We start from the raw sequence: 21,953 nt of genomic DNA, 5'->3' as shown, positions 1-21,953 counted from the left end.
TTGAGACAAAATATTGGTGACAAGAAACCGACCGTAAAGTGCTGGAACTGCGGTGCTGAAGGGCACATACGACGAAACTGCAGAACACCCCAGGGCACGGATGCTAAGACCGCTCCTAACAAACAGCAGGAAAACTAATTAGTGGCCATCTCGCGGGGCGGAGGTTGCCAGATCATGAAAAGCCCCAGTTTAAAGCGCTTCAGATTTCTGCAGTGAGAGGCGGCAGTAATGGACTTTTCATAATAGGACATATTAATGGAGTTCCCTGCAATATGACGATAGATACAGGAGCCAACGTTACCATCATCCGAAAAGATTTGGCTCAACAACTGGGAAGCAAACTTATCTGGACGCCGCCCTGCGTTACCCTACAGACTGTGTCCGGTGAGAAGATCGACATCGATGGAAAAGTAAATGCTAACATCACGTTTGGAAGTGCCGCTTACCATCACACGGCATATGTAGCAGAGATCACTGATTCTTGCATACTCGGATTGGACTTTCTAAGGAAATACAATTTTTCCTTGGACTTTAAAAATAACGAATTGCATTCTACATCTGAGGACATAGCGTTATTTGGAGTCAATGATGAAGTTAAATCTGTCCATAAAATCATAGCACAAGACAATATCACAATACCGGCAAGAACAGAAATTTTACTTCCTGGATCCATAGCCGAAAACAGAAATTTCCGCTACGGCATCATAGAATATCCCAATAACTGTAATAGCCCAAAAGGTGTACTAGTAGCCTCAACACTCGTCGACCTATCCAGAACGGTTATCCCGGTGAGAGTCGCCAATGTAACTGAGAAGGGGAGAATTATTAAGAAAGGTGAAGTGGTTGCAGCATGTACTCCAGTTACCACCGTTGAAGGAAAGAGTAACATCCAAGAATCCGTGTCCTCAGAGAGAATTACATCGGAGTTATTGCAGAATGCGCAATTAAACGATAAAGAGAGGAATGCTGCCAATCGCGTCATTAAAGATCTTCAAGTTGTTTTCTCCCGCTCGTCTTCTGACGTGGGTCGAACTAGTTTGACACAACATAGAATAGATACCGGCGATCATCCCCCGATCAAGCAACATCCAAGACGTCTACCGTTTGCTAGACAGGAAGAGGTGCGAACACTGTTAAAAGATATGGAAGAAAGCGATGTCATCGAGCCTTCAGTAAGTCCATGGGCATCTCCCATCGTCCTAGTCAGAAAGAAAGACGGCTCAACAAGATTTTGCGTCGATTATCGTCGGTTGAATGAGGTTACGAAGAAAGACAGTTACCCTCTTCCTAGAATTGACGACATTCTAGACACTCTTTCTGGAAGCAATTGGTTCTCAACACTTGATTTAAAGAGTGGGTATTGGCAGGTAGAAATACAGCCTGAAGTCGCTGTATGTCGTCGAGAAAAGACGGCATTTACTACGGGACAAGGGCTTTGGCAATTCAAGGTGATGCCGTTTGGACTGTGTAATGCGCCGGCAACATTCGAACGTTTTATGGAAACTGTTTTGAAAGGCCTTTCCTACGAAGCCTGCCTCATATACCTGGACGACATCATCATCGTCGGAAAGAGTTTTGAAGAACATTTAGAAAATCTTAGGAAGGTGCTTCAGAAACTGAAAGAAGCCAATCTGAAGCTGAGTCCCGCTAAATGCAAATTGTTCCGAAAGGAAGTGACATACCTGGGACATGTCATCTCTGCAGAAGGTGTGCGCACGCATCCTGAAAAGGTATCAGCCGTTAAATCCTGGAAACATCCCGAAAATGTCCATCAGCTGAGAAGCTTCCTAGGGCTTTGCACCTACTATAGGAAATTCGTGAAGGACTTTTCTTCCATCGCAAGACCCCTACACAAGCTGACAGAGAGCAACCAGAAGTTCTTGTGGACAAAAGAATGCGAGGATGCATTTAACAACTTTAAGGAGGCTTTAACATCTGCTCCAATCCTGACGTATCCTCAGCTTGACCGACCATTTATTCTCGACACCGACGCGAGTAATGAAAGTGTTGGTGCTGTTTTGTCCCAAGAAATAGACGGCCAAGAACGTGTAGTGGCATACTGGAGCAAGTACCTGTCTAAACCGGAGAGGAATTATTGTATCACCAGGAAAGAGTTGCTCGCCATAGTCAAAGCTGTAGAACAGTTCCATCACTATCTATACGGCAGAAAATTCCTGCTCCGCACCGATCATGCATCATTGACCTGGCTTTTAAATTTCAAGAATCCTGAGGGTCAAATAGCCAGGTGGATACAGAGACTCCAAGAATATGACATCACTATCCGTCATCGTATGGGATCATCACACGGAAACGCCGACGCCCTGTCTAGAAGACCTTGCCAAGAAAGCTGCCGATATTGTTCCAGGGTGGAAGCGAAATACGAGCTGCTGACTCCGGTCGCAAGACAAATTACAACATCAACATCGGCTGATCGAGAACGGTGGAGTGATGATGAAGTCAGAAAAGACCAGCTGGAAGACAGCGACATTAAACCCATAATTGATTTAATGGAGTCATCAAACAGAAAACCTACCTGGCAGGACATTTCTATCTGTAGTCCTACAACCAAACAATATTGGGCACTCTGGGATTCTCTTCACATTCGAAACGGCGTCTTATACCGGAAATTCGAATCGGATGATGGGAAGACGTTCCGATGGCAACTTATACTTCCAAGATCCCGGATTCCTGATGTCCTTAAAGAGTTACATAGCACCCCTACTGGAGGTCACTTTGGAATAATGAAGACCTTGCAGAGAGTTCGTGAGCGCTTTTACTGGAATAATGCAAAGGATGACGTGCAAAAGTGGTGCCGATCTTGCGATGCCTGTGCAGGTCGGAAAGGACCGAGGAGACGCAGCCGAGGCAAGCTGCAACGTTACAACGTAGGGGCGCCTTTTGAACGTATCGCCTTTGACATCCTGGGACCTCTGTCACGAACTGCTGATGGCAACAAATACATACTCGTTGTCATTGATTACTTCACCAAGTGGCCTGAAGCTTATCCTATTCCTGATCAAGAGGCTGTCACAGTAATTGAGGTAATGATGCAGCACTGGATTTCCAGGTTCGGAGTGCCTCTTCAGTTACATTCCGATCAGGGAAGGAATTTTGCCTGGGCAGTAATCAAAGAACTATGCAAACTACTCGGCATTGACAAAACTCAAACGACGCCATTGCATCCCCAGTCGGACGGCATGGTAGAGAGGTTCAATCGAACCATCCTTAATAACCTCTCATTAGTGGTTTCCAGAAACCAACAGGACTGAGACAAGAAATTACCACTCTTTTTACTGGCTTATCGCAGTGCTGTCCACGAGACTACCGGCTATTCTCCATCACAGATGCTCTTCGGTCGTGACCTTCGTCTGCCTTGTGATCTATTGTTTGGCCGCCCTCCGGATGCTCCTTCATCGTCTGAGGAATATATTCAAGATCTCCAGGCCCGGTTTGAAGTGATGCACAACTTTGCACGAGAGCGAGTCAACTTGGCGACGGAGAAGATGAAGACCCGCTACGACACAAGAGCTACTGAACATCAGTTCCACGAAGGAGACAAGGTGTGGTTGTGGAATCCGGCTCGACGGAAAGGACTTTGTCCGAAATTACAGTCACCTTGGGATGGCCCGTATACAGTCCTAAAAAGGCTGAATGACGTCGTGGTTCGGATTCGTAAGTCTTCGAACTCTAAACCTAAAGTCGTTCATTACGACAAATTAGCTCATTACTATGGCCATAGTACGTAATGTAAATAATTGTAAATAGTATCAGACCATGGTGCTTTTTGTTTATAAATGTGTATTTGATTTGATTTGTATTTAGTATTTGCTTTGCATTTAGTATTTGATTTGTATTTAGTATTTGATTTGTATTTAGTATTTGATTTGTATTTAGTATTTGTTTTGTATTTAGTATTTGATAGCATTTGATTTGTTTAAGTTAGTTATTGCATTTATTGTTTTTATTGTTTGATATTGTAATGTAATGTTTATGCCTCAGTTGCATTTATGCTACAGTTGTAAGTTTAGCTTCCTGTCCAGGGATTGTACTGCCCGGGACGTGCAGTCCTTGGGAAGGGGGCAGTGTTACGAATTTGGTATTTAAAAAGCTAATGTTAGTTCAATTATAAATTAAATGGTTTTATTTCTCGCGCAGTGCAGCGCGTGACGAATATTAAAAGAAAGCTAAGCCGGAAAAATTAAAAATACAAGAGCGCGTGCATTAAATAAATAAATATCTCTTTTTGATTTCGAGAAAGTGCTGGAAAATTCTAGCGCGTGATTTTAAAATCTTATAAAAGGAGGAAAACATCTCAGTTTGTAGTAGTTGCTTAGTTTGTTGTTGTTTAGAAAACTGCTCTTGTTGATTGTAGCGAATTCGCAGATTAGCGTTCTTTAGCTGTTTTGAATTACGTTCTATTGGATATTTGAGTAGTTAAAAGATATCTACTGTGAGATATTGTAATACTGCATGATAATTTGAGAAAATTTAAGCATTTTTGTTGTGATAATAATAAATTTTTGTTCATTTTTCATCGGACTTGTGCATTCATTTCATAACGAACCCGTACGCACGCAACAATATTAATTATGTCACTTATTTTACATGTAGAAGTAATAAAAAACCATGCTTTTCGCCTCTTTTTTTAATAATTGAGTAAGCGTATTTCTCTTTAGATAGCAAGAAAATATAGCCTTCGATTCACTGTTTATTTTTAGCGACATTTCAAAGAAAATAATATTCTTAATGCTGCAGACGATAATTAAACGTTATTTCAATTGGATGCCAGTCACGTTTGTATTTTAAAAGGTATATTTAAATTCATGGAGCAAATCAAAATCGCTACAAAACTTTGATGAAACCTGAATTATGCTGCATCAAGCTCTTCTGTTTTTATTTTGTTGATTACTTATTGATTTTTTTTATTTATTAGTCCACAGAGGCAATTTGCCTAGAAGGACTATTAATTTCGCTTTGGAATTTTGCGTCGATTCACTATAAACGTTGTTTCCCTTTTCAAGTTGTTGCCGCCTTCACTGTGTTATATTTAAAGAAATTAAATAATGAAGAATCTGTATAAATGCATGTATGTTTCTCCCACTGTGATAAAAAAACGGTACCCAGAGCCATCCAATTTTGAATAACGCAATCCTCCTGAGAATATGGGCATCTGGAAGCTCAAATCTGAAATTTGGAATTTGATTTATTATCAATTTCTTATTTTATAAAACTTTAACGAATTTTTGATTAACAAACTCAAACATTTCGAAGCGAGCAATGGCAACTTTGTACAGAAAAAAAACTTTTTTTTTTATCTTAGCGCGCGAGACTGTGTATCGGAAATTCTAAAGATATGCTCATTTTAAAATTATTTTGCAATATTGCTCTTGAACTTAATTTTATGATTTAAGTGTGAAGAACATGATATTTAATAAATAAACGTAACACACAAAATGTTAAAAAACTCCCCTTTGGAAGCAATTTAAAATCTGAACCATTTCAGTTTTTTTAACAGTTGCTTAAATTTTTAAATAAAAGCAAACTGGAATGTAATTACTTTGCATAATAGCACTGCATTTTTCAATATTATTTGCAACATAGATTAATACTGTTATAAAGTTGTTAAATATATGCTTACGCATCTGGTGGATCAACGGATGGTCTTCTGGGAAAAACTTAGCAAACTTCATTCAGTCAAATATTAAAATGTGACAAATGTGATTGCCATCATATTTAAAAAAGAATACATCAATGCGAGAAAGTTGTTTTGAAATGTAAGCATCACATGTCTACAGGCGCTGCATAAGACCACAACGAAAATAATATGATGCAATCGGATACGCCTCTTTTAACTGCAACCTCGACTGAACGCTGTGCTCCGTTTAACCATTTAATTACATGTGCATAAAATTGGCCTGCCGATAAAACTGCTGGAGTTTCTTTGCAAATTTTAAGTATGACTTTTCTAAGCAGGCCTTCTGGTTTCGTGATAATATGCATATTAATTACAGAATGGGCCACTGCTTCCCTGTGGGATGAAGTAAGAAGTTTATATACTTTTAATGTGACGCAATTTTTCTTACAATTTAATTTATTTCGGTTTTTGCTGGCAAACTTATCCAAATCAAAAATGAAAAATAAATAATTAAACCTTTTTTCTTTGTATATGGTTGCGACATCAAGGCATTAATGATTTAGTGAGAACGCAATTTAGATCATGATTGCGATGTAACGCTATCGAGACCAATTTTTCATTTTAAGTACTTTTAAGTTCAAGAAATTTGACTTGATGTCGGAGAGTTCTTAATCTTTTCCAAAGTCTTCCCTTTTTACTCAACTCAAGATACTCTCATATACCCATATTTCTGTCCTACCTCAGCTTTTGAAAGAAATTTATTTATTAAAAAAATCTTTCCACTTGGACAGAGATTAAATTAAATACATTTTTCTTAAATCAAGGAGTTCGGATCTGAACGCTTTGAGATGATAAAAATAAGAAAAGTTATTGCACCGAAGAAAGAAAATTTATAAAACAACTTTGTTCCCCAAAGCACTAAAAATGTTTTTAAAATGGAGTGGAATAAATTTAAAACCATTTATATTCCTTTTTGCAATCCAATTAATTACGCCACAACTATTTCATTTCAAGGAAAAACTTTTGTAGCAGACATCGCGATACACTTTAGCTTAGATAAATACCATTTTATGCAGTAATTATTTTGTTTAATAAAGAAAATTAACGTAATTGGGAAACGATCTTTACGTTTAGTCATTAATCAAAATATACGCATATTCACAGACTAGGACATCTTGTTAACCTTAAAAATGCTTAAAAATATTTGGACATGACTTGAAATGCATTCTTAAACTTAATTCAAATGATCTTTTAAAGATGTTTTCAAACAAATAAATCACAGAAGTATATTTTTTCTGCGTAGAGAAAAGGTTTGCTAAAAATGAGCATAAATATAAAGAAAGCTATTTAAATATTTGTGCAATTGCTTGACCAAAAATTTAGCAAATGAAAGTGCATCATATATTGACAACACTTTTTGCCAACAGAAATTAGTATATTTTTAAGTTTACTTATCCTGCGAATCAGGAAAGTTAAGTTGATAGCAAATTTAATAATGTCGGAAATAAATAATTGTATGTACATTTACATAGCGTCTTCTAATCACTTGAGTATGTTTTTCCAGCTACAACAAATTAATCCATGCAATTCAGTTTTCGCTATGCTTGAGTAAAATTCGTTATTTGACAAATATATGCAAATCTAACTAAGCTAATATAAATTCAAAATTTTGCTTTATATTTATATGCGTCAGAAATTTTTTTTACACATTTTTAACTTTCCCTCTTAATTTTCATTCATCATCTTCTTTATGCTTTTATAGTCTCAATGCTGCAAAATACGAGATCACCAATTATTAATTTATATGCTGTATGCATATGTCAGATGCATGCTTAATTCTATTTCCAGATCACAACTTATAATATTTTTAATTCTAAGTACAGGTTTTAAGGATACATTCATGCAATGATGCCTTATTTATCTGAATTTAAAGAGGTATTCGTCGAATGAAAAGTTAAGATAAGTTTATTTTAAAGCACTACTTTCAAAATCGTTGCTATAGAACAAAGTTGTCATAATGAATTTAGAGCTATATTTTCAAAAGATATATTTGACACTTGCACTCCGTATTTACTTATTAATATCTAAATAATTTCATAACTCTTTGAAGGCCAACACACCCTAGGCAGCCACAACCACCACAACCGCTCGAAACGGCGGAGATTGCTGTGATATTTTATTCACTTCCCTAAAAGTATGCAGTGGGGAGGTGCAGTTTTCCTAAACGCATTTGCCTTCCAGCGGCCGAGGGGTAAAATCACTGAACACTGGTGGTTCGGTCCGAGGCTCGAATCCCGCGAATACGTTGGTTGAATGTGAGTTTTGATAGTTTTCACCATGTTTAACGTGTATACGAGCTAGTTCTCTTAGAAAGTCCTCCATGAAGGCATCCCTTCCTTTAACCAAGTAGCCCTCCAGACTTTGCTCTAATCACATAAAACCAAGCGAAACCCAAATGCATTTTATCAATTTATTGCAAACAAAAGTCCTAAAAGTAGGAGTTAATGACAGAGTCTTTGACCTAAAAAAGGCTAATGGAAGCTTCTTTGTTAGGAAGTAGAAAAAATGTCATTAGAAATCTTCCCATTTGTGTATTAATGGGCGGGGAGCGAGGGAAACTGACCGGAAGGGTCATCGACGGCACGGGCTTTCGGTATCTTAAGCATACAGGTTAGTGAATGTTTCGGTTTACTAAAGAGGTTACCACTTAAAGCAGCAATCCCTGCTAGACCGGATTTTTCTGAGACACAAGATTCGGTTAGCACTGATTTAAACGGGAGGAGTCGTAGAAAAAGGAGCCCCGATGTAAGCGAAGTCCCGCCTAGCTACGGAAACGATGTTGCGGCTACGTGAGATTTTTTAACACCTCACCGTAAATGTCTCGGATGGGCCTCTGTCGCGGGTAGAGATCAACCAATCAAACGAAAATCCTGCTTCTGAAGTATCACGTGATCCCAGTCTGAGCGATAATCGATTGCCGTTTGGCGTTCAAGTCTTTGTGGTAAGTGAAAATGGTAACCTAGCTACGTGTATTTCCTGGAAATGTGCGGGTTCTGAGAATTGTCCCTTTCGACGTCCAGTCCCGCGTAGTCGAAACGTAATGTGATTAGAACTTTAGAGTTTAGAAGACATAAATAATATAGTACTTGATAATACTTTCAGTTCCACTAGCCATGAAATACTGTAAAAAGTGTTTGTTTCGTTTTAAAGAATTTCTAGTAATACTCTCCAAATAAGTATTTGTTTCTTGCATGGCACTAGCTTTTAAATATAGAGTTCATTTCATTTGACCTTTACTCCTTTCTGTTCATTCTTAAGTGCAACACGCAGGTAGTTCTCTAGCGTATTGCTAAATTAATCTAATCTACGAGTAAATATATGGGCAACTATTAGTACTGATGAAAACTGAGTGTTTCTTATATTTCAAGGTGAGAAATGTTTAGCTATTTCCTAAATGCAGAATTTAAAGCTTAGATGTTCAGCCATATATATTTTTAATACAAATGTATTAATGTGCCTAATATTCAATGTTGCAATAAAATTTCATTGTTCCAGCTTCGACAAATTTAGAATTATTTCATCTTCTTAGAAATCCAAGACCATTCTGGAGAGGTAGGTTTTCTAATTTTCTCCTTTCTGAAGCAGTTCCTAAATGTATATTAATCGACAACTCTTGCTCTTTTGGGCTATTGGTAGTAAATTATAGTATTAATCTTTCAGACTTATTATGATTTTGTGCAAAACACGTTATTGTAAAAAATAGTTGGTCATATTTTGCTGTTTTCCAATTGATTGGTACATTCCATTGTTAACAATTAAAATAATGTTCGGAATACAGGAATTTAGGAAAAACATTTTACATTACTTGACATACCAAAAAAAATATTTTAGATGGAAAATGATGAAAATATTTTTCGGGTAAAACCTTTCTGCCTGCAAAATTTGTAGTTAATTAACAAGATAGCAAACATTAAAATGTGAGAAAAAAGAAGTTCTAAATATTAGAAATTTCTAATAGAGAATTTTCTAATGCTATGATATGAAAATGTACCTTGATATTTCTCTTTGAGTCACATGCTTCATAGACAGAATCTTAAGATTAATTAATTAAATCTATAAGTTTTTTTAATTAAAATATGCTATTACTTAACATTTATTTGAAAAGAATCATAATTTTTTGCTTTGTTATTTTGCATTAAATTATGGAAATTTTATGAGTTATTATTCTAACAAATATTAATTTTAATTTGGCTTGGAAAAAAATATCACATCTTTTCCATAATTTGTTGTTTTACAAAACTGGAGATAAAACGAAGATCATTCAAGACGGTATAGTCGAGAGGTGACCCTCGGTCATTACTTGATTTGATGCGGGAATTTAAGAGGCGACTCTCAAATACCACGCATTTTGACGCAATAGTTCGAGTGGGAACGATGTTTGTTTAGATTTGAGTTCAGCAATACCTTTTCATGAGTATATTCAATTCATGAGTGTATTCAATTCATAACATGAATTATTCAAGAGTGCATTCACTGTTTCGTGTATGTATACGTTTGACGAGTGATATGCGTATAAAACAATTACCAATCTTTAATCTTAAATACATTTTTATAGATTCATTGTTAAATTTGGGTCTTTGACGTTAGTTCGAACTCGACAGTCCTTGCAATAGGGATATTATTGTCAAAGGTATGGAACAATGAAGGAAAACAATGAAGGAATCAGTTCATTGTTTGGTTGGTAAAGAATGAAATTACGTCTATGCGTAGACTATTTGACGTTAGAGATAAGGAAAGCAGCGATGAAGAAAGAGGTATAAGAAGGCGAAGAATTAAGGTAATAGATAATGAATGTGAAAGTGACACTGATTCTTCAGAAGAGACAGAATTCTACAAAAAAGCCCATACAACCGGCCTGTTCGCTGGGATAATTCTTATAAAAAAACTGAAACGGAACTGCAAATAGCAGAAGTAGCCGATTAAATGTATTCTGAGCAAGGGATTTCCCAGCCAATGAGTGATGTCATGGTACTGTTTAATTTTCAGAATCACACTGGTGAAATTAAATTGAATAGTGATAATTAGATTTGCTTTCTGTACAATCATTGAAAAATTATTAGACTGATTAGTCATTTTATGAGATATCATAAGTTTCATGTACAGAGGGATAATTTTGGACTCGATCGTGTGTCCAGGTAGATTCGGAATTAAGATTTAGTCTTATGTGTAAACGTCAAATCAGATTGTGCCAAAAACGCAGATGCATCGTGACATTCATATGGAAATTAACTGATATTAAATACTGGAAGAAGAAAGTTTCGGAATTGCGAATGCTAGTCGGCAAAACATTTTTCTGGTAATTACTCCCCTTTTCCGCAAAAGCAGCATTTTCAATAAATAATTTATTAATAGAAGGAAATAAAAGATTCAGCTGCTTTTGTTTTCCTGCAAAAATTTAAATATTTTAATGTGAAGGAAAATTTGCCTTTAAAACACTGGAAATGCTGTTCATTCTAATTCGATAGCATCACATTAATACATATATCCATTAGTATCAATGCATTATTGTCAACATGTATCAGGAAATGACGAAGTCTTTCATTAGCTAACAAACTGATGCATCGCTGGCAAAGCATTTTTTCGGCATAAAATTGTTTAAGTGCTTAAAAATGGCAATTTTTAAGGAAATGTCAGGAAACTATGGTAGATGAGGAACAATTTCTTATCCTAAATTGATAATTTGCTTCATGAGTGTTAGTGTCATTTATGCGCCTATGTAGTCCTGAAGTAACATAATTTCATGTCTAATCACAAATGCGTGATGAATAAGGTATAATTTTTCTTGAAATTGTCCCATATAGGAATAATATTAGGCTACCTTTATCATTAAACTCATGGGGGGGGTGATTAGTGAATAGCACCACCACGCGTTAAAGAACGTTTCCTTGGATGCAGTTGTACCTTCAGGATATTTTCTGGGGCACCATTCACTTCCAGCCACCATGTATGATTATCGTAGAATATCTACCTCTCATCCACAGTTGAAATTTGTTGTAAGAACATTCCATTTTACCTGTTAAAAAAGAAGGAAAGCATCGAACATACTTTGATTTTAACAGCGAGTTCGTGAACTCGTGGAACCAACTTGTGGAACTTCCTTACTGTACCTGTTTTTGTTAAGTGTCATGAAACAATTGAAACGTAAGTATTGTATTTATTGTCTGGACAGTCTATTGTTAAATGTTTAGTGGATCTTATTCGATAAATTCATTTAATTCTTTCGAATCAGTGGAAGAAGTGTAAAGGTTCGTATCCTAGCCCTAAATTTTCGATAAGAAATTTTACAAATAATGATTAGTGGATATACCATTAGTTGTTTTCAAACTAAAAGCTTGTTGCTAATATATGGGGACAATGCCTGCTGCAGCAAACATTTGTTAAATAACTGGTATCCCGTATACCTATACCTATACCTACATATTATATTAAAAGTTTACCTGACGTTCTTAAATATTGCAGACATATGAGAATTTCCAATTTTGATTTTATAGCAGTCATAAATGATTTAGTTTCATGCTTGATTTGATATCCATAGCATTCGATGTTTAATAATCATTGAATGAAGCAAGTATTAACGTTGAATCACTCACGCGTGACATGGTCAATTTTCTTTAAAAAAATGCATAAACCTCAGTGTCAAGTTTCCTTCATAACAAGTAGATATTTTACATCACTCAAGAGCTCTTTCATCCGCAAGAGCTTAATAAAATAAAGAATAAAAAAAGGTAGATAACTTAGCTTTTTATGCTTGAAATAATGAATGGGAAGTAATAGAATCCGATATGGTATAATTATAATGTCACCCGTTTAAACGATAATTCACTTTTATCATAATGAAATACTTCGTTAAGAATATTTTTAATTTAAGATTATTTTTGAAATGTATATTCATTATTTAACCTGTGCCGATCTCTGTTTAGGTGCCGTGTGATACTTACTTCCAACCGAACAACTGCGATCTGGACAAGTAAGTACAGTTTTTTAGACTGGAATGTACATAAACAGACACGTTTTGTTAATAACTGATGATTTCTTGTTTAATTGATTGGCGATGATTTTTCTTTAGAGAAAGATAAATCTCAAAAAATTAATGTTGTGCTGTGCAATATTATTGATATTCTGTAATTAATAAACTTGAGGAGGTGTTATTAATAAATTAATAAACTGGAAGCCATTGTGGCCTTCTTTCCTATAAAAGGACATACTATATACCGTTTCCACAAAAGTCTTTATCCGGCCTGTATTTTAGCAACCATTGATAGGAGACATACATATTTCCAGTTACAAAAATATTTTAAGCGACGCAAGTGTTCCTGTTCTGGAATTTTTAATGTAAAGCTCCACCGCTGCTTAAATGCGCAGAGGCAAAGAAACTAAACAGGGAACCAAACCGTTATTTGAATTCCTGATGGTGATTAACAACGATAACCTCAAAGTAATTGATTGCTAATCTTTTCAGATTATCCTAAGGCCTTTTTATCTTTTTTTATAATTTTATTATTTTACTCACAGAGATCGAAAACTTTAAACTTCTGCGCATATATAAAAGGTGCTTCCGAAAGATATTCGTTAAAATGTAGTTTTGATTAAAAATCTACATTAATAATACATATATTTAGTAGTTGATTACAAAAAATGCATAATATGTTATATGAATGGAAGTGAAGTTATATATGAAATAGGTAGTATAAAAACAACTCAATAAATTTTCAGATGATATAATACAAATCAGAGTTTCCATATATAACACTTGCTTAGCACAAAGCTTAAGTTAAGTAGTTAAATTATTCAAATGATATGCCTAACATATCTATATAAGGACTGAACATGGTAACTTATAAGAAAACATATCTGCAAATAACACTAAAACATTAATTAATGCAATGAAAAATTGTATAAACAATTCCATTGGAAGATAACTATTAACAATAATATAAATATTAAAAATAAAAATAGTCGCTCTTAGTAGACTGTAAAATGGAAAATAGATTTCAAATACGTACTTTATAAGGATGAATATCCTGAAATTTGAATTAGTATGCATTGATAAACTGTAGAATTTAAATAACTTACCGGTGACTAAGCCTTTTCAAAAATACAGTTGAAAAAGAATGTTGTTGTTGTTACCAATCTCAATTTACTGACAAAGGTCAGCATATCGTGGCAAGGAGTCAAATGGACCTGCTATTGGCAAGAACCTTGAGCTCCATATGGGTGACAGCATGACTTTGGATTCACTTGACTTAACCCAAATTTTTAGAGAGCACGCCGGAGGGGGACGGAAGCAAAGGCCTCTCGCCATTCTTCCTGTATCACAAACCTCTTAATATGCCTTTAGACTCGAGGTATATTCAAAGTGCCCCCATGCCGCACAGACACTATACATTTACAAACACTAACGGCTTTCTGAGATTCAAACCCCGGCCCTTCGATACGGCAGTCAGTATAGCCAACTACAATCCCGGTTGGGAACCGTTAATATAACTAATATATAGCTATAAGGAAGTTATTTGTTGAGCCGTGATGAAAGATCACGAGAGAATTTTGAGCTCAACATGGCTTGAAGTCTGGAAAGAGACAATCATTATCACCTATGAGACAGTTCAGAAGTCCGTGCATCTTATTTAGTGAATTTATTTTAAATAAATATGAGGAAGTATCTTTTTTCTATGCATGAGGCAATTCAGAAGTTACGGTTACTTATTTAGCTAATTCACTACATTGACATCAACCGTGTTATTGAGATCTTTTTGGGGGTTTTCTTTAACATGCATCATTTCGTTATAAGCATCTTTCTAATTCATTGCATTCTCGCTAACATATAATTTTTGCCAGTTAAAATACAATTCTGGAAGCTATAATCATCAAGCATGATGTCTACAGTACGTACAACGCCTAGGCATGCTGAGTATCAAATTATCGATCTAATCTTGGGAGATAATACACCACTCAAAAAGCAATGCTCTACGAAGTTCCGGTAGACATGTAGGAGGAGGTTGACGGGCTGCAACTCGTCGGACAAGCATATCCCACACGTGCTGTACTGGATTCAAGTCTGGTGAGAATGCTGGCCAGTCCATACGGATGATATCCTCCGATTGAAGGCATTCGCACGGTGAGGACGGTAGGATGTTTGCACGGTGAGGACGGGCGTTGTCATCCATAAACACAAATTGTGCGCCCATGGCGCCCCGAAACAAACGTACATGTTGTTTCAGAATAACGTCCCAATAGATTTGGCTTGTTATGGTTCCAATTTGAACATGCAGGTCAGTTCTAGAACCTAGAATATTTCCACGCCAAACGAGCACTCCTGCACCACCGTAACGGTGTCTTTCAATGATGTTTTCTTGGTGGTAACGGGTACCTGAAGCTCTCCATATGAAAGTCCGGCGAGAATCAGACTGCAAGCTAAACTTGGACTCGTCGGAAAACATCACACAAGCCCACTGTTGCGGTGTCCACGATGCATGCTCTGTACTCCAGGCTAACCGCAGGCGACAGTGAGTTGCAGTAAGTGGAACGCATCTGACAGGTCTACGAGCATATAAACCAATCTGCCCTAAGCGTCTGTACACGGTCTGCCTTGAAATTGTCGTACCAGTGGCTGAAGAGAGCTGACGAGACAGGTCTGAGGCTGTGCTCCGCCTGTTTCTTTTGGCAGTGACCGCCAAATGCCGGTCCTCATTCCGCGTTGTAACTCGACCTGTGCTGTAACGTCTACTCACATTACCATCATCTTGGAATCGTTGCCAAAGCCTGGAAATGACACTCTGGGCAATTCCAAGTTCGTCTGATACTTCCAGTTGGGTGCGCCCACATTCCAGACGGCCGATAATTCTACCACGTAAAAAATCATCCAAATGCGTCCTTTGTGTCATAACTATTCGGTTATTGCACTGAAATGCTTATAAAGAGCCTGCGAACAATTTTACTTCTTTGCCTGTATTCCTTATATATCACTCTCTTACACCCTCGTCATTGTGACGTACCATCGGTGTCATCTGGTTACTTCCTGAAATTTGAATATGATTCTTCAAGATGTGTGTAGTGATTTTACAGGTGATATATTTATTTTAGAGTTCGATTTCCGCGTGACTCCGAATTATCCTTAATTTATCGACATGAGTGTATATGCATATTAAGAAATTTGATTACTGTAAATAATGTTAGTATGTGTGTATTAAAGTAATAATTTAACATGTGTGTCTTAAATTGTAAGTTAAAATAAGATTTATTTAATTTTATCTTAAGAGAAGTTATTTAGACCATTTAATTATCTACCTCTTAGAACCCCCTTACCATAACTCTCATATAGCGCCATTTTACAAGTAAGCGTTTTTTTTTTTTTTTTTTTTTTTTTTTTTTTGTGTGTGTGTGTGTGTGTGTGTGTGAAACTCTTCCAAAGACGCAAATCCTACATGAGGTGATATTGTACTCGAGTAAATAATGTGTAGCAAAATTAAAACTACTGAATGTGTCTGAAAATTGCACTATAATTGTTTGAAAATACGAACATTGAATTTTTTTTCATAAACGAAGAATTAAATGCGCTATATTCAGTAGATAATTTGCTATGTTAGTCAAAAAAAAAACCTGGGGTTTGATATATTTTCATCTAAATTTCCCAATGAAATTTTATTGACTTGTTGAACCGTTTTCAGTACCACCGTTTCAATACAATATAGTTCCAATTATATGTTGCTTTAAACTTATTTGATAAAAAACCGTTTTTAAATCCCATTATCAAACTGGTATTTCTTTTCATCTCTGATATGATTTTACCCAGTTTTGTTTGTTTTGTATTATTTTTTGTTGTTTCGCCGCGTTTTGTGTTCTTTTCCTTTTGTTATTCTCTTGTTTTATAAATGTAGTTCATTTTTTCCTATCCTTTCGTTTTACTGTTTCGCGACTCCTTTGAGTGAGTGACATTTCTTTCTTATCATTTTTATAGTTTCACGGAACTCGATTTATTTTATGAAGCAATCAGTTGTATCGCGTTATATATATACGCATTGTATTTGGTTTTCCATATCGTGTTCTAACCATTGTACCGTGCTCTCAGCGTACGTTTGCTTCGCTTGATCGAATTTCTACTTTTTATTTCTTTAAATATTGCACTACTTCACCTTCTTTCTTGGGTATCGATTTGATAACAATTATTCTTTTCTTAAATTTGAAAATGAAATGTTTGTTTATATTTTGGATTAAATTTCATTCTGTGGTCCTGTTGGAAATAAAATTTTCGCTATCTGTCACAAATCTGAATTGGAATCCAATTTTCTCTTCCGGTGTTTTTCAAAGTTCTTTTTTTTTTTTTTTTTTTTTTTTTTTTTTTTTATATAATGAACTAATCGCAGTATATTTTTCAAATGCTTACACATTTTATAACATTTATTTTCGTGTTTGATCTTCACCTTACCTTAGTTAGTTCTCTCTCGACTGATTTGCTTTTGATAAAACTTGCAAATAATAATAGATTTTTATTGATAAATTTTCTATCCGATTTGACACACTGCAAAACATACATCTTTATTTCTAACTTGTTTTATATTACAGTTTTTAATGAAATTTGCAGCTGAGGATGGTGTTTCGGTAAAACCATCGAAACTAGTCCTGTGAAAATTTTGAAAATATAACGCTGATTTCTGTTGTTTAACTTCTGAATTAGTATTTATTCGGCGTGTTATTGTGTCTTAATTATATCTCTGCTGTTTCAGATAATTATTATAGGATGCCCGAAAATTATACACCATGCATGTGAAAGTAACTGGCTTTAATTTTCGAAATCATTGTTCTTATACATATACTTAAAAGGCCCACCAGCGGCCGAGCGGTAAAGTCGCAGAACACTGGTAGTTCGGTCCGAGGTTCGAATCCCGCGAACGGGCTGGCTGCATGGGCGTTTTCGTGGTTTTCCCCATGTGTAGCGTGTATACGAGCCAGTTTTCCTTAGAAAGTCCTCCATGAAGGCATCCCTCCTCTTAGGCAGATAGCCCTCGAGGCTTTGCCATAATCACACACACATATACTTAAATTAGAAAATTATTTTAAAGGACGCACATTTTCCAATTATTTCATTTAAAAAAATTAAAAACTTTTTACCTTTTACAAGTTTCCTAGGTTTTTAAACTGGTATTTAAGACTATTCTTACTTATTACAAAAAGCTAAAAGAAAAATTTTGTTTCCATAACTCCATAACTTTATATTTATTTTCCAAATTTCAGATGTTTGACATTATTTCTAACCTGATTTGAGAGGTTGTGCTATAATTAATTTAGAAAGCTTCGAGATTAGTTTTCTATACTTAAGTACTATTCAGGTATTTTTGAGGTATTAATATTTTTTAAGCATTAGTTTTTTTTTTTAAGCAAGCAAGATGAAAAATGAGCAACATCTTCACCGAGAATCGAACCACGGACCTCTGGAATACCCACCCAGCGTGCAGACCACTACACCATGAAGGAATGTTAAGAAGGCGGGAGAAATACCTTATATACTCTTCCATTTAAAGGGAGACTGGTGTTTTCAGGGAACCCAATCGCCACATCCTGGGTGTGAAGAATCCTCATCCACCACCCTTTTAGTTCGGACGCCACTGTACGGACATAAGGTATTTCTTTGAAGCAGGCAAGATGAAAAATAAGCAACGCCTTCGCCGGGAATCGAACCACGGACCTCTGGAATACGCGCCCATCGTGCAGATCACTACATCAGGAAAGCACGCTAAGAAGGCGGGAGGAATACCTTATACAGTGATAATCTTTTGTGGTGTACTAGTGTGTAACATTCTTTATTTTATAATTTTATTACAAATGATATGATGAACGAATTTTAACGAAGTATTGCGTAAGTTTGCAAATGCTACAAATGCATTTTTTAAAAATTCTACTAACGTTTCAACACTAAAAATTCTTAATATAATAACAATGCAAAAATTCAAGAAATTAAAATATTTAAAATTTTTTATTAATGTAAATAATTAATTAATAACATTTATTAACATAAATAATGTAACGAGTTGAAACTAAAATATTTGAAAATTTTTATTAATGGAAATAATTAAATAATAAAGTTTGTTAAAATAAATAATGTAACGAGTTGAAACTAAAATATTTGAAATTTTTTATTAGTGTAAATAAATTATTAAAATTTATTAACGTAAATTATGTAACGAGTTGGCTATGTGGCAACGTTGAAGCTTTCCGGTGCTTTCTAGAGCACTAGTTCTTTAAGATTCTGCAAATGAAAAATATAATCAATACTTTTCACAAGAATATGCATAATAATGCCCGCCAATAAGACTATTAACATCATAAACTACTTTTCTATTTGATAGCTTATTTTTAGTTATATGTAAATGGAAATACACCATCGTCAATTTGTTACGCGTGCTGCGTATAATGTCAAACTTCAAAAAGACATATCCCGGCCAGATGTTAACATACCAAAGACTCACATTTTGTTTTTTTATTTTTATAATGAGTGTAAACGTTTCCCAAATACACGGAACCGAAGAATTTATAAAAGTTACATTTCGTAATTTTTGCAAAATTTATTTTTTTAAATTCAGAATGCCATATATCATTTAAAAAATTTTTCTGATTGAAACTATAATCTACGACTAACAGTTACGGAAGTAAACGCCAATAAAGGACTTCTGCAGACCGGATATATAAAATGCTGTAATATAACGCATCAGGAAACTAAAAGGGAACACTTTCAGAAAAATTTGATCACGTACAATGTAAACCTCTTCTCTCAAAGTCATGAAACGTTAATTATTGATAAAAGTACAGCAATGTGTTAGCGTACTAGTCTGATATGCAACGGTTCAATATTTTAATCAAAGGCAATGTTATTTATGTAAAGTTATCCAGAAACATAATAGCAACATATAACATAGGATTAACTGAACAAAAGAATGACCATGCGATAAGGTTACGTTAGAAGGAGTTAGTATCCTGTATGAAAAGGAATTAAACTGACATAATCCTTCCAAAGGAGTTATGTTGCTTACATACCGAAATTAGGCCAAAATAATTATTTTAATTTTCCTCAAATGCAGTTATTTTTATGCGCATGTACTGCAGATACTGCTATTACTATTTAAAAAAATATTCAATTAAATCTAGTTAAAGACAAGATAATAACCATACATGTTATACTCGTACAAGTAAACTTTATGCTTGATACCTATAAAGAATTAATATATCTTCCTCATAGATGCATTTTTCCGAATCATCAAATTTACATTCATAAATCTAATCTAAATAATGACATAATGAAATCACCGGTAATCAGTTTGTTCCTTTTTACTTCCTTGTACGAAGTACAGGAAGTAAACTGGTTATCATAAATTAAGGAAAAATCACAAAAATCACGATTACTGAAAAAGTTACGTGTAGAATTTAATGAAACGTACCCACAATATACAACACATAGTAAGGTATCAAATAACATAAAAAGAAATTACCAGACAAATATGGTAGTATAGAAATTAGCACATGTATAAAATGAACAAATCGAAGGTGTCAGTTTGCTATAGGAAAAGTACCTTCAATATGGAATATGGTCGCCTCTACAAGCAATACAGCTCATACAGCGATGTGTGATGCTTTCGATTATACGGTCTATCAGTTCCATAGGAAGCAAAAGCCATTGCTCTTACAAAGCAGTTGCAAGCACGACAAGGATTTGCTACGATGCGAGCCCTGTGTGGTCTTGCGTTGTCGTCCTGTAACAGAAAAGCATCACCTATTGCCCCTGCATATGAGCGCACATAAACATCAAGGATGTCATCTCTATAAATCTGAGCATTCACGGTTCCTCTTGAAAAGACATGGAGGTCTGTGCGTCTACCCAAAGAGATGCCACTCCAAACACAGACACTGCCCCTCCGTAAGCATCTCTTTCAGGAATGTTTGACAGATGATAACGGGTTCTAGATTCTCTCCATATCAAATAACGCCTACTATCGCTTTCTAGACTAAACCTGTACTCATCCGTAAAGAGAACCTCCCTCCACTGATCAGGCGTCCAGTGGACATGTTGTCGTGCCCACTGAAAAAGGACCCTCCTATGGCGTGACGTGAGCGGCACATAAATGGCTGGTCCCCTCTCATACAGACCACCTTCTACGCACAGTTGACGTTGACACGAACCTTTCGGTGGCTGCAGCAAGGGAGGATCTAAGAAGAGTCGGAGTAGTGGTTCTATTCCTGCGTGCACATAATGTCAAATATCGGTCATCGACGCTGGTCGTAGCAGTTGGCCAGTCTTGGCTGAACCTCCTAGATGCCGAATCTGTAGTTTGAAATTGCCTACAAAGTCTATGAACCACTGAAGGACTCCCATTTAGCCATCTGGCCACTTCTGTTTGACTTTGTCCTGCCTCTAGTGTACCAATGGCTCTCCATCGCAGTTCTGCAGGCAAATGATGCCTGGAGGTCATTCTTACGAATTGGCTATCTCAGATTTCTGATGTCACTGTCACAGTGAAATATGTGGGCTTGCTCTCAAACATGGACTTTTATGCTCCTCGCAAATGACGTATTCCGAAAGCAGCGCCACTGATTTGCATATCGCAGTTTTACTCAGCTACTTTTACTTGGCAACATATTCAAATTTTACACGGTTTGGCTTAATTTTGAGGAAGGTATCGCTATTTTTGTGACTTTTCCCTAATTTATGATAACCAGTGTATTTCGGACATCATATTTCAACGAAAATTTTCATTTTCACCCATCTTGAATCCACCTGAACGATTTTTTGCGTCACATTTGAACGTACGGAAAGAATAAAGGACTCTTTTCTTTTCCTAAAAAGGAATTGTAAAATGGACTCAGTAGACACATTTTTGTGACGTCTGTACGTACGCACGTATGTATGTATTCTGTTACCCGTCTCGGTGAGCTCAGTCTTTTCATTCTTATATGTTGACAAATTGTGCATTTTTTACTTTAAAAGTGATTCAATTGCATTGTTCTTATATTTCGTTTGAGGTTTGTAAGCCGTCAGCTAATCTTCTAATCTTCATGCAATAGTTGTAGAAGTATCAAAAGTATAAAAGTTTAAATGATGCTAAGACTAACGAAGCCGCCGTTTATTTACAAACTTTTAATAGAATAATAAATCAAGTTAGTTGGTGCACCAACTTTTGTGTTTTTCTGCCTAGTGCGATCAAAAGTTAATTTTGAATTTTGTGCACTGAAAATTTCGTTTTCCTGCCCGCTGCCGAATTACTACTTTTGGGCG

General features: G+C 35.7%; 1 protein-coding gene across 1 annotated transcript in view; it reads left to right on the top strand.

Annotated features, from left to right (window-relative positions):
* Positions 1 to 10,397: 10,397 nt before the first annotated feature.
* Positions 10,398 to 21,953, top strand: part of LOC118196675 (uncharacterized) — a 99,538-nt gene continuing 87,982 nt past the window's right edge. The window contains exons 1-2 of the mRNA XM_085812499.1: positions 10,398 to 10,472; positions 12,616 to 12,662. Coding sequence (XP_085668625.1) covers positions 10,398 to 10,472; positions 12,616 to 12,662 — 122 coding nt within the window. The remainder of the gene's footprint in view (positions 10,473 to 12,615; positions 12,663 to 21,953) is intronic.

This window comes from Stegodyphus dumicola, chromosome 3, assembly GCF_044657685.1.
Source record: "Stegodyphus dumicola isolate Sdum_Otavi_A_Nest chromosome 3, ASM4465768v1".
NCBI classification, from domain to species: Eukaryota; Metazoa; Arthropoda; class Arachnida; order Araneae; family Eresidae; genus Stegodyphus; species Stegodyphus dumicola.
Note: the sequence above shows the minus strand (reverse complement) of the source record. Positions and strands in the feature narration are given on the sequence as shown.